Source organism: Polyodon spathula, chromosome 20 (genome assembly GCF_017654505.1).
Source record: "Polyodon spathula isolate WHYD16114869_AA chromosome 20, ASM1765450v1, whole genome shotgun sequence".
Taxonomy (NCBI): Eukaryota; Metazoa; Chordata; class Actinopteri; order Acipenseriformes; family Polyodontidae; genus Polyodon; species Polyodon spathula.
Window position 1 is genome coordinate 27,763,357 of NC_054553.1, and position 14,299 is coordinate 27,777,655.

Genomic DNA, 14,299 nt, shown 5'->3' on the forward strand with positions numbered 1-14,299 from the left:
ATGTATCTAAAAGCTACACCAGAAGTCATTTCAAATCTGGTATGTGCCACTGCAACAGAACTGTTTTACGCATCTCACAAGAGCACCGTCACTAACAAGACCAAAACATGAGTATAAAAAGGCTTGTTAATGAAACCAGTGCACGCTTGCTGCCACCTTTTGTTGTTTAGTAACAGCCAGGCCTCTGGAAGCATGCAAAGGTTTGTCGTCACAGGCACTTTGAACAAAATGAACGAAAAGGTCATAGAAAAATCAATGGCAGCGCTTGAAAACCTCAGTGACGTAGAACGTGGTGACAACATTCAGCGAGGAAGTGAAGATGGTGTTCATTCTTTTAACGGACGGCTCATTCAGGCTGTCGTAGGTGGGAAGCACTTGCCTGGAATCAGACAAGCAAGCTTCAGCTAAAGATGACTGGCCATCCTGGTATGCTCTACGAACTGCGAGCAACGAAAAGCAAAACCGAGCACTCACGTGAGTTTAGATGTAAATCCATTAGGAATACTGTTCATTTTCCAGTTTTGTTAGGGTTTTATTTAAGTACATTATTTTTAAAAATCGCCTTCAGTGCATAATAAAACAGGACTAACAAGTCGCATTGGCGATAAATCAATCATTTAAAATGCTCACATGTACTGAATTCATTAATCAAAAGAAAACGTGATTAAATCCCCTACCAAGAACTTTATTTTAAAAAGCTGTATGTGATTTTTTTTTTTTAAATTGCTTGTTTTAAAAAAAAGAAAATGTGATTACTGTATTGATACCCCTGCCAGAACTTTATTTTAAAAAGCAAATGAATAAACCCAAAAGAAGAAAAAAAAAAAAACATTTAAAAAAAAAACGTGTCATTTTTGGAAACAAGCGACAAAAGTCACTATCTGTCAACGCAGCAAATTTTAAAAATTCCACCCAATTGAAAATTTACAGCTGCAACAGAGGATTAAACGTTTTAGATGCTTATAAAGTTTCTTTGGTGCTTAATGTTTTTGTTGAAAGATGATATGGCAAGATCCTGCCCTGCCACTCTGAAACAGCAGTAAAAACTGAGCTTTTAATAACAATACAGAAAGACAGGGGGCTGCTGCATGGAGTAGCTACACAGATTTGCAGTGGCCATCTATTGCATGTACTAATGGAAATTCAAAATGGGACAGCTTGTTGACAGAGTGTATACATTCATGTGTGCCTGTAACTTAAAACACTTTGATAATACTTCCTAGCTATGCTGCTAAGGGCTGTAGTGGTCTGACCAGCGTTTCACCCCACCAAGCTTGTTAAGGTACTTGAGACAGCTGCATCCAAGTGAAAACTCCTCGGTTTATTTATTTAAAATATTAATGCAAGAAACCCTCAGAGATGCAACATCTCACTTATAGGGGCTCCCTGCCCACAGTGGCTGAGAGATTACAAGAAAACACGATAAAAACAAAACGATGAATAACTTATGAGGTGAGGAACGAGTACCGAACAGGATTTCTTTGATCGCTTTTAAAAGCTTTTCAAACCTTGCTGGCTAGAAATGTCCGATGAGAAATACTAGTTGCAATGCATTAGAGAACTCGGAAATGGAGACATTAAACTTAATGGGAGTCGTTTTCTTTTTCTTTGCAGCCAATTAAAACATTTGATGTGTGCCTTTAGCGTTTCCATTTCCGCATCCAAACATCTGAAGGCACAAACCTCAAGGTTTATGTACAATACTTTAGGTAAGAGTTTAAATAATTTCCACGGCACGCTAACACAAATGAGATGCACGATTGGGTGGAGTTGGACGGGGAGGGGAGGGCTTTTCCTTCTCTGTTGTACTCAAGGAGATAAAGGACCATGCAACAAGGTCACATTAACTTCAGGCTCCCTGGGCGCCTCCAACATCTGATTATTTTAGATAAACGCCTGTATTTGAGACACGCGGCACGGCTGGCGTTGAAAGACTATGTGCACATTTGACTATACAAGAGCTCATCAGGTCCGCTATAGCAGACACAGCCCAGTAAGAAACTCAGGAGACTGGAGTGTACTTACGGCTGACATGCCACAGACAGGGATGCAGCGAAAGACATCTTCCCAGCGCACGCAACTGACCTGCTTCATCCACTGCCCATTGAAGAGGCCATGTTTGAAGGAGGGCAGCACCATCTGCATTTGAGGGAGAGCAGGACGATTACAGGTCATCCAGGGACAGGTCAAAACTCAGCACACCCCCTCGCTCCACAATCATGCAGTCAGGGACTAGGGGAGCACAAGATGAAGGGCACAGAGACCTGCTAGGAAATGTCAAGTCAAACTGGGGATCGGCTTTCTTTAATGCGTTTCTTCAGCCTTTTTTTATTTGATTTTTGTATAATTTTTTTCCCCCCCAAAGCAGATTTATTTTCCATAAATCTATTGTGTGAGCATCCCAAATATTGAACCTGAGCTTCAGCCATTTCAAAGGGCAAACTAAATCAATACATTAGTACCATCAGGAGCGTCTCCATCGAAAACTGCTGCAGTTTAAGCAGAATGGCTCTGTCTCGAAATTACAGCTTTTCTGTTTTTAAGACTAGAATTTTGTAAAACTGCTTTTCCTGTATTCACCCTTTCCAATGTGTCCCTAAAAAAAAAAAAATAAATAAATAAATAAATCAGCCTTTTAACATGGCATTTGCTACAGAGCCTGCCCCTTTAATGTTCACGCAAGCCATCACAACCCCAGCAGTCAGGAGCAGTCCCAATATGAGCATGCAAAGAGAAGGGTGACTGCCCTGCCCTGCCCTGCCACACCAAGATGGAACTTCGGGACACGGATCTGGTTTGTTTTCAGTTTGCTTACGGATGGCAGCAGAAGGCAGTCGCAATAATAGGCAGTGACTGAATGGCACCAGAGAAGCGCCACAGGTGCACTTTCTCCACCCAAGAGCCCTGGATAATCCCGAAACGGAGCGAAGACAACACTGTCTAGAAGGCAGCGGTGTAAAGAGGAAACACATCATTAACCTGAATGTTATGAACGGTGTTCCTGAGTGATGGTGCCTGCCATGGAGTCATCCTCTCCCTGGCACTGGCAGGCTTCCATGTAGAAGAGGTGAAAGAGCTTGAGATACCGTCCCTGCCCAATCAGAAGGACTTGAAAGGTCTGACTGGTCCTACCCTCTTCCTGTTTACTTTAGTAACCCTTTCCACTGCCCAGGCATCACGTTTTTTTTTTTTCTAATAAATGCACTTAATATTTAAATCAAATTTTCAGTCGCAGGGATGGAAATAAGACTCCCGTTGCATAGCAGTTTGATAGATTCCTCACCTGCCAGTTTAATATGACACCTGAGCTTGTTACCTATACACTGTGGCTAACCAAGCTGGTAGTAAAATCTGGAATGGGAGTAACTGCTATACAATAGGAGTCTAAATAACTTGTGGCCTCAATGAAGATCTTAAACTCCTCTAGTCCCAAGAACCAACAGGGTGAAGTACATTCAAGGTGAAGAAAATGTCTTAGAAATACAAATTTAAACCATGAAATATGAGGGGCAATCTGAACAATATAACTAATAAAAGGGCAGTAAGTTTTATTATAAAACCTTAGGGGTTACAAATTCAAGAGGCTAGTGCTGTCATTTACAATGGTTTTCATGGTGGAAGTAGTTGCATGCTTGACTAGGCAGATACTCACACAAACATGAAGAATGTGTAGAACATGAGGGCCGTGGCAGAGAAGGACTGGATTAACATCATGTTTCTCTGCAGACTCAGTGGCAGGACGATGAAGAGGGACACTGCAACGAGCAGGACCACACGGAATCCACTGGTCACCTGGAAGCAGCAGCAGGGGCAGTTAAAGCAACTGCAGCTAACAAAATGAATCCATAAACCTCAGCCGTTTTCCACTTTCACTATGTGAGTTTTAAAAGAAACACATGCACGTTAAGTTAAAGGAGACTCTCCCTTTCTGTGCCTCACCTGTTATCGCTTGCACTCCCTGGGTCACGGCAGTTAATATGGGAACACATTTTAAGGAACGATTTTGTTAGCTACAGTCACTTTGAGTCTAATCGGCAGCCAAACAGAAAGGATGGAGTTTTATTTAACTTTTAACTATTGTGATTAAGGGTGGCCTCAAGTTACATGTCCAAGAATTTCGTGGAAAGAGCACTTACCTGAAGCCCAATTCTGCAATGACGACATAGAAAGCAATGCAGGTGCCCAACATCTGCCCAATCATGCTGCAAAATACAGAAAAGTCGCACACTGTTAGATTACAGCAAACGCAGTTTATAATACTAGTGTGGAGGACTTCAGTATGCTTTCCAATAGCGTGCCACACAACCAGACAGGCCATTAGTTATAAAAATAGAAACGTTTACCTCATTTCCACAAACATTTTTCCAGCTTTTCCATATGCAAGGTAGGCTGCAGATAGAAATAATAAAATCTGAATAAACTTTACAGTTTGCATAGAGTGCTTTTCTAGTTCAAGGTTTGCATTGAGGTGTTTCTGGTTTGGTTGCAGGGCTCGGGTTGACAAAGACAAAAACCATTAAAAAGGAGGGGGAGGGGGAGGGGGAGGGGGAGGGGGGGGGAGGGAGGAGGCTCTTCTATCAGAGTGTGTAAAAGCCTGCTGGGTTAAGAGGAATGAGAAGTTATCAGCTCAGTTCCTTGCGATCACAGCATGTTTAGTTTTCAAAGCGTCTGGTAATTCATCAAAAGCCCTTAAAAACTACACTTAAATAAACATTATTAAAACAGTCCTTAAATTTGTAAAGTGTCCCTCCAAACTACGTCTCCGAAATGCATAACAAAATATGCTTTCCATATGAACCAGCTGTAAAAAGTGAATACATACCTGCTTGAAGCAAAAGGGCATGGTCAGCACACTCACTCCCACGATACCGTTGAACACGTTCATGATCAAACCCCAGTTTGAAGCAGTCATGTTTGTTTGAATTTCTTTCTGTTTGATTGTATTAAGAGACAATAACTGAACAAAAGTATTAAAAAAGAATCACAAAGTATAAAACCGAGGAAACATTTGGTATCCAGCTAGCAACTGATATTACAGATCAGCCACCATTAAAATTATAGAAGAAAAAAAAAATCGTGTTTTCATTCCAGAAGTCTTTGATTTCCTGCCTGTGTTTACCAGGAAGTGCCAACCATACTAAACAACGAGGCACGTCAAGGCAAGAGGGACCGCTAAACATTCTCAAAGACTTCCACCAGCCCGGAGGACCTATCCCCCTAACCACGTGTATCCAAATCCGGCTACGTGCGCGCTTCTTAACCCGTTAAGTAACAAATATATTTCTCTTTGAAAAAAAACACAAGCTGTATATGTGTAATTTGAGACCTTACATTTAGACTAAGTTATCATAACAATACAGTTAAAGAGAAAATTAAGAATGCCAGTTAAAAATACTCCAGGAAATTACAATGTAGTCTTTCCTGAAATAAGGACAGTGGTAATTAATGGGTTAAAGAAACAGTAGCTCTATCTGAGTTCACATAAAACTATAAATTATCATGCAAATGTGATTATACTTCACATGCAGTTTAGCAATATTTTACCGTACCGGATCTCTCAGTGATTTAGCATGCTTGCCTGTGATTTACCACACTTACATAATGCTATGCTAAAAACACCGTGTTATGCACTTAGCTGTGGTAAACTATGGTGAATGCATAGTTTAAGAACAGGAAACCTGCAGAAATACCATGCAAGCTTAATGTGGTAAACTTGAATAAGTGTGGTGTCTCCCCCGTCCAACAGATTGAATGCAGAACTGATTCCCTGCATTTCTAAGATCCTCCACTTGATGGCAACTGTGAATAGTCAATGTCCTGTCAATGTAACCGGCCCTTGCTCTGCAGAAAAGGAATGAAAAATACCAATGCCGGCGACAGAACGACAACATTCCCAGTAGTAGATATTGTACAGTGGTGCTGGTGCTGTAGATCACTTGTCCGGTGTGCACGGCAATAGATTACCAGTGTTGACTGGTTCGTAGCATTGTCATCGCATTGTGGTACTACTGTAATGACCTTTGTGATGGAAGTTTTTAGCACGGAATCATTGCACAGTTTTTTTTTCGCAGAATTTCGCTAAATAGTCTGATCCATCTGGTCTATGTACTGTTAAACAATTGAATTTGACAGTGCGATAACAGAGAGGAGAGAGAAGAGAGTAGATCAGCGGGACACGCGTCAGAATCCCCGGCATGCTACATGCTGTTGATCGGCTCCTGTGAAATGACCTGAGAACAGAGACAGTGTCCACACACACACATTGCATTGCAATTATTGCGGCTGTAATTAACAACAGTGCTGAGCTGAAGCCTCTTTCTTCTGGGGATCATGTGTTTCATGTCTTCCATCACACGTGATTTGGAAGTGCCTGTGTTGTGGAGATGAGCGACTGATTATATATACATCACTGGACTTAGTGGGTCGCATTGAGCAAAACTGAGCTACAACGCCGCAGTGCTGTAGCCATCACAATTTAAAGCCGTGGCGGACGCTATAATTCAGGCCCCCATTGAATTATACTGAAGTCAGAGGTCTCGGACAGTTTAAACATTAAAACCTGTCTTGTAACGAACCCCGTGCCAGTATAAAACAGTTACACTTTATTCAATACATCAAAATAAACTTTAAAACGCAGTCCTTCAATAAACTTTTCTAGGCAGGGCTCCTGGGAATGCAGAACAGAATGGAATAAGTGGGCTCATCCATCGGGAGGGAGAGGGGGGTGATTGGCCAGAGGTCAGCCAGTAAAGGGCAGATCAGAAAGGAGATTTAAAAAGGAAACAATCGCCGCAAGGACAGAGATTCCGGCTTGAGTGACCCGCGCTCGGCCGCTGTGCGACCTTTCAAACTGCCGGTGACCTGTGGCCAGTGTCGCGGTCAGCGGGGAACAAAACCGTGGCGTGAACTGGGAAAGGTCAAGCAAGCTAGGGCTGAAAGGGTCTTTTAGCGAGCGCAGGCATGCACGAAATTCCCATCAGCAGCACCTCAATGACAGTCTATTTAGCAGAACTTGCCCACAGAACATGGGGTGAGGGGAGATTCACACAGTAACCCTACGTTGGACTAGCCAGAATTTTAATCAGCAGTATGTGGTAACACTTTACTTTGCATGGAATTAGTATTTAATTGATCTGCAAGATTAACATGTTAAAGGTTAACATCTAACCAGTAGCTGTACTTTAGCATTGTGATATATTGTTCGTTCTCCAAATTATTATTATTTTTTTTAAATACACAACATACAAATAAATACATTGTTAACCATTGGAACAATACTTAGTTTCATTTAGCCCATAGCAGATTTATTTTCTTGAAACTGCACTTCAATAAATGGTTAATTGCATAGGCCTACTAACTGGAGCTGCCCCGCTATTGGAGCTGCTGTAGTTCTTAACGCAACATTTGATTTTATCATTCTTCTCATCCTGTTGCTGTATCCTTGTGTTAAACATGTTCAAATACCTTAACTTAACTTAACTTAACAAACTGAAAAAATAAGGAAAAATACCCATAAATACTGCAGGATAGCGTCACAATGCACTGAGGTGACAGAATCACATGACTAGAGTTGCGTGCTTTGCTGGTAGTTCAGAGTTCATATACACACACAGAACTTTAAACTCGAAACACATACAGGAGCCCTAAAAGAAACGGACTGAAGTATTTTTAAATGTCTGAAATTGCACGCAGTGTTTTTGGTTATTAATTTTCTATTTCTATCTCAGGGTTAATTATAGCTACCTATTATTTTGCAAACTCTGCATTGAATTACATTAATAGTGTGGTCATGCATGGAAAAACAAAGCCTTATAAATCTTGGCTAAACAAAATATTTCTGCAGCACCAATTTTATTTTTGCAAGACTACAATAACAAAAAATATAGACTACAACAAAAAATATAGACATTCCTCAACCGTATCTCACTTTAGATGAACAGGATTTATTTAGTATTTTTTATACACAGTAAGTAATACAATGGCGTTGTGTAGACATGCATGCCCTGCCTGCTGCTGATGTCAGTGGAAGTGAAACCAAGCTGAACCCACTCCCATGTTGCCCACGGCGATCCTGTGACACGTACAGCCTGCTGGAGGCAGGAGCGCAGCGCACCTCTCCCGAGGAGGGGAGGGGAACACTGCTTACTCACGCAGCACATCTCAAAGCTCCAGCTCTGGATTTATACATACATGCATACATGCATACATGCATACATACATACATACAAACACATTTTCCAATGCAGTTCATTTGCTCAGCTAGTGAGGTTGTAAGTGCAACACCAGGGCTGACTTCCCTATTGTTCATAAATAACAGCTGCATGGGACTGTAAATCCGGGAGGACAGGCAGAGATATTGGGTGGGGGGTGGGGGGGGGCTTAGCCTAATTGAGGATGATCTCAGGATCGGTGGGGGTGCTCTTTGATCTAGGGCACAGCTGGAGAACTAATAAAACTGATACAGAGAGAAGAGGAGTAGGGCACATCTGTACATCAATCTTCTACTTCCCTCCAGATCCATTAAGTCAGACCATAGAATCATGACGGGTAAACAATAACACCTTAAAGGGGTGGCAACAGGTGTTTTGCAATCGTTGTCCTTTCCTCTTATTAGCACATGGGACATTATCATTATTTAAAATATAACTGAGTGTTTAAACTGTGTACGGCTTCCTAGTATCTAATCCCTTCTTGTGCTGTATTCCAATTTTATGGTCTAGAGACAGTCAGTCTTTGTGATCTACAGGACAGGATGGGAGTCGGTATCATGAAGAAACATCATATATTTAGATTTGCTTGATCTTGGAAATCAGAAAGTAAAAAGAAATACAGAGAACCAAAAGATGTTTGTCGCAATGAAAGTGGAACCTGCGATAAGACGTCTTCCTCTAATCTGTACTTCTCCAAAGGGGGAGAATCTCTTTCCACCTCGACCCCATGTCCTCTCTCCCTCTCCCCAGCTGGACAGAAGCATGCAGCTGCACCAAGTGAGAGCTTATAAAACAGATGAAGAGCAGTGATCATGTCAGCAGGCAGTTACAGTGCTTTATATTCATCTCCCTTTTGATATTATTTCCATCCCAGGCTTTACGGCTTTTTTGAACTGAGGCTCTAGCCTTTGCATGACCCAGGCTTGGCAGTGAAGCAGAAAGTATGTCTGCCCTTGACTGATGACAAAAGATGGGCTTCAGGATTCTCCGAAACTACCTTCCAAAGATGTGCCCCCCCCCCCCCATCTATATCTCCGCCTCTCTATTTTTATCTCAAAGGTAGCCCAATTCAGCCACACCGAAGCCCTTGCACCAATTCACTCATTTACTGTTTCATCTTTCCACCTGCCTTTCCCATGGAACTGCAAATGAAGTTATTCTCTCTTTATTATTAAACACAAAAAAAGATCAACAAAGACCTGAGATTGTCAAAAACTCATACACACACACACGCACATGCACGCACGCACGCACGCACGCGCACACACACACACACACACACACACACAGTGTGTTGGTATATGACACAACCTGTTTACAATTACTCTAAAAATAACCCAGCATGGTCATTAGCAAAAGTGAGCCCCAGTTATCATTCTGCAGGTCATTCTGCACTGCTAAATTAGGATAGTTATGCTCCACAGGATGTGCAGATCATCTGGCTGTTGCGGTCGGATGCTTTAGCCATATTTCAGGGGCTCATTCGAAATCTGGACCCATTATGCACAGATCGTGTCCGTCTGTGTCTCTCAGTCCATCTGTATGCCTGGCTTCTCCAAACTGCACTGTTAGGGGTCCACCTGATCAACCTGCTCCCTGTTCAGATGAACCACAGATGGATTTTATTCCAGCAGGTTTTGTTAGCACCGATGAATCTTCTTGGGTCCCTTCAGCCTCATATTATCGTGGATAATTCTAGGATAACCACAGCTGGTTGATTACATTCTGGCTGATTCCTTAGAGCAGTGAAAGGCTTTCCCCTTGCCTTCAATGGACCCTTTACAAAGAATGTGGGTATAATATGATCAACTGCCGATTTTAAACAAACTTTATAAATATTTATGAGATTATGAGGACTCTTCTCATGTGCTGCTTATCAAAGGGCTTGACAAACAAGCTGGGAAGGCAGTCAGCCAGGTAGGAAAGCAGTAAATGAGTGCATGCTCATCCCTAGCTTTACCAGTAAGCCAGCACTTTCCATTGGGGTGAGGCTGGAACCGACTGTGCTGAGGCATGCATTGGTAAGCACTGGCCTGCCCTGCTCCAACGTGGAATTCCACAGCAGCCAAAAGTACAATAGAAAATGAAAAGCTAAAATGATTTATTTGGTGCAATTGAGCACAAATTAAACCACTGGCATCAGATGATAAGAATTCTGGCTGGCCAAATTAGTAGTCAGAGTAAATCACTGGCACTGCTGAGCCCAGCACTGAAATAGGAACAGGTCTGGTGTCATGCAAAGTGTAACAGACAGCCCCCCCCCCCCCTTCTATTTAAATTACAATGCATTGGCACGACAAGATTATGCAAGTCTTACTTACACCTGTAACATATAAGTGTGTCATTTCAATTTAAATAATAAACAGGGCTGTGAGTGGCAGCTACAATAAATCTCCCTCTTTCTCTCGTCTTGCCCTCCCTCGATTTCAGCAAAACAGCTTCAGAAATAGGCAGCACAGTTGTTGCCTTCTTTCATTGATCAGTGCCGGTCTATTGCATGGGATTGCAAGATTCATTATGTTATACTGTATTATATTATATTACTAAGACATGTAGCCTATCTATTTGTGTTGTTATCTATACAGTATATCATGTATTGTACTGTATGTTGATTAGCTGACTTATATATATGATAAATATGATATATATATATATATATATATCATCACCATAGAAATATAAGATCAAACAGTGTTTTGAAAGCTAATAATAAACATCTAACCATCTCTAAAACAAGGACAACAGGTTGAAGAACTGAAAGCTTGATACAGCTGATTAAAAATGGATTTAAAAACAATTGAACTTTTCCTAACATAACATTTCTCAAAACAGTCCCGAAAGTATAATGAATAGGGCCCACTGAGATCTCTCTGTTTTTACCCTGTGTGAAGTTTTGTTCAGTTTAGGAAGTATAAATGAGAATCTAACAGGAGTCATTCCAGTGTCCTCACTGAGGTACTATAGTAATGGGAACATGTACCTGTAGAGCATATTGACAAGGAAATGAAAAGCTGGATGCATATACTGAACTCTTTGTGCTTCCTAAAATGGTTCAATCTTTGTACCCAATTTCTATCGGCCCTAGATGTGGTTTCTTTATATATATATATTTATATAGTGTCTGTGTGTGTGTGTGTGTGTGTGGTGTGTTGTATTGCATTATATGATTTATAACTGGTGCTTGTGATTACTTTGGTGTTTGAATTGCAATGAAATTGGAGCCTCTATTTACCCTGTAATAGCAACTCTTATTTCATTTTGTATTCAAGTTTTGCCAAAGCCTTCCCATGTGCAGCTTGCAGTGTTTAAACCCACACAGCTAAACCCCAGCCTGTGTAAATATGTAGACACTGTGCTTTTGTTTAAATCAAGTTGCCACAACAAAAAAAAAGGTTGATGTTCATGACGGATACATCCACAGGGTGTGCCGAACCGTACAGAATTAGCAATGGAAGGTGGGAACACAGTCTGATTAGTGACAGAGAAACAAACAGATGAATGGACAGACAGACACCCCCCTTCATCTCCAGGATCTGATATTCTCACAAACACACGCACAACAGGTTGGTATTTGACACAAACTGTTCACAATTACTGCACAGAAAAACTACAGAGATCTGTACTGAAACGTGATCTAGAAATGCAATCTAGGTGTGGCTCTTTTATACATGGTCTAGTATGATATATTACCGTTAATAAACAAATGTATTATAGTAACTTAAGTCAGAAATGACTTCAATAGAGCTCTCTGAATCATGCCTGACCGAAGCACCTGGTATGGCAAAGTGTAAACCTGCCCTTCTGCAACACTGCCCCTAGTGGATGTAAGAAATAGCACACTGTCTTGCTGAAGGATAGATCTTCCATCCACTGCAATACCAAGTTGCTCTATGAGAGCTGCCAAGTTGCTAAGTTTGCACCCAGTCCTGTCCTGGGCATTCTGTAAACATCAATATACAGCTCCCACAGTAGCACAAAGGAAGCAGTCTTCCTTGCTTTTCTTGTCGTTCTGAAAGGCATGGCTTGACTGTTCCACTACATCCATCGCAGTTCTTGTTTCGGGTCTGTTTTTATGCAATTATGGTTAGATATTTTTTCTTGTCTTTTATATGTTGCCTATTTTGGCAATTTGCTACCCAAGCAATTATTTCATTTCCATGCAATAAATCTGGAAAAAAAAAAAAAAAAAAACTGCAAATGGCCATGAGGCCCAGGGCTTGAACGCGTGGGTGGGACATTCGGTTCTAATTGTAGGCGTTGAAGCTCTGCTCACAATCAAAAGCACATGGCTCTGACTCCACCTGCAACTAATCAGGGCCAGAGCTACTGACTAACAAGCGACGCGTGGTTTGAGCAAAACAAGCAAGACAGAAAGAGAGAAAGGAAGGAAGGGAAGAGAAACGAATACGCCATGATCCCTAGCTTGGAGCACCTGTGCAGCATGACAACAATTACAGTTTGAGATTGATCGTGATCAATCAAGCACATATTAACCCTATGCAATAGGATGCTTATTTCCATAATCTATCTATCTATCTATCTATCTATCTATCTATATATATATATATATATATATATATATATATATATATATATATATATATATATATATATATATATATACTATACTGTATTTTATTACGTATTTAAATATATTGTATTTTAATTGTTTTAACCCTATCCTGCCCAAGAGATCAGTCATGACCCCACTCTGCGTTAGAAGAGCTCTCTGCAGGTAACGTTGAATACAGATCCACAATGAACTGGTGCCCATTGCTTCCTGTTGCAGTTGCAAGCATGTTGCAGCAGGGGTGCCAGAGAGCATGCCTAGCAGGCCTGTCTGTCTCTGGTTGTAATTGAGAACGGCTGGGAGCTGTTGGCAGCCCTGGCCCAAGCGCACTGATCGGAAACACATGCAGGCCCCTTGAAAAGCCTCTTCTGTGTGTTTCTGTTGGCAAAAGCGAGAATGTAAACAAGTTAATTCAACTCTGTCAAAATATGTAAATGACACAAGCTATGCTGAGCTGAAGTGACTTCGAAAATAAACCGCTTTGTCATTTGAATGTCTTTTTAAAGTCTCTTCTTCTATCCTACCTCCGAAGATTGAGATCACCGAGGACAAAACGTGTGACCTGATGTCAGGTGTGACTGAGGAGTCATACTTATAAAATCATTTCAGAGCCAAGCTAATAACATATCAAGATACAACTGTTGTGATCAGCTATGCACAATGTGAAGGGAACCGAAGGGCACAAAGAGGCAGGTCTTAATCCAGACTATCAGCTGTCACAGGTATCACATGTATGAACGTGTCCATATATTTCACTGTATATTGCACAGATCCATTCTACTGTATTGTTAAAACTACAATATAAACATGAAAAATACACGTCAGGCTAGAATGACATCATCATTGAATAGAACATTCTGGAGCCTTGCTTTACGCAGCTCCTTGTTTGTTTTAATTGAACCAAGATGTTCAATTAGGTAATTGAGGTCGTGGATTCGAGCGGAGTGAAGGATCCTCCAGACATGATGAATGAACGGTAGTGAGCACGGGAGCCCAGCTCAAACCTCCCCTGTGCTGGTTCAATGCTCGGTTTATTTGTCGTGAAGCAGAGCTCTGCTGAACGAAGTTAAAATGAGGTTCACTGTTTCAAAGTGACGAGGAGCTTTCCCTCAGCGTGACTGTAGATTTGAAACAGTACAGCAGTATGTGGATTCCCAGGTTGCAATAACTAGATGCATGTCAAGTCATTTGTTAGGCATTCTTTGTAATATGTATGGCCCTTTTCATCTGTCATATACAGAATTATTTATTTGCACTTAATTGCTGTGTTGCTTTCTGATCTTTAGCAGAGCTTGACGTCTTTTATATCTTGCAGTTGTTGAAAGTTGCCACCTATGTGATTAGCAGGCAGCACATCGCTAGGCTGGTTTCAAGAAGGCTACGAAGCGTGTAAAACAACTGGACTGTCAACAAGCTCTGATAAACGAGCATGTCCAGGGGGCTATACGTGGGAGGAGAGAAGCCCATTTTAAATTTGAACTCAATCGTGGGAAACTACACTTACCCAGCAGGCTCTCAG

The 14,299-nt window shown here is 41.4% G+C and overlaps 2 protein-coding genes across 3 annotated transcripts in view; both read right to left on the minus strand.

The window, feature by feature from the left end:
* LOC121295460 (BAH and coiled-coil domain-containing protein 1-like) overlaps positions 1-73 on the minus strand; it is a 17,388-nt gene extending 17,315 nt beyond the window's left edge. Inside the window, exon 1 of the mRNA XM_041220095.1 lies at positions 70-73. Coding sequence (XP_041076029.1) covers positions 70-73 — 4 coding nt within the window. The remainder of the gene's footprint in view (positions 1-69) is intronic.
* Positions 74-2,000: 1,927 nt separating this feature from the next.
* On the minus strand, positions 2,001-5,114 carry LOC121295542 (putative sodium-coupled neutral amino acid transporter 10). Of its 2 annotated transcripts, XR_005946940.1 has the most exons (5): positions 4,823-5,114; positions 4,344-4,389; positions 4,137-4,202; positions 3,653-3,792; positions 2,001-2,139 (listed from the first exon to the last, which is right to left on the minus strand). XR_005946940.1 is itself a non-coding variant. In XM_041220291.1 (4 exons), exons 1-4 carry the CDS (start codon positions 4,910-4,912, stop codon positions 2,091-2,093), a joined length of 345 nt encoding a protein of 114 aa, XP_041076225.1. In that variant the 5' UTR covers positions 4,913-5,114; the 3' UTR covers positions 2,001-2,090. The 2 variants fall into 2 exon arrangements, 1 of the variants encoding a protein (XP_041076225.1); XM_041220291.1 differs by lacking the exon at positions 4,344-4,389.
* Between the last annotated feature and the right edge of the window lie 9,185 nt (positions 5,115-14,299).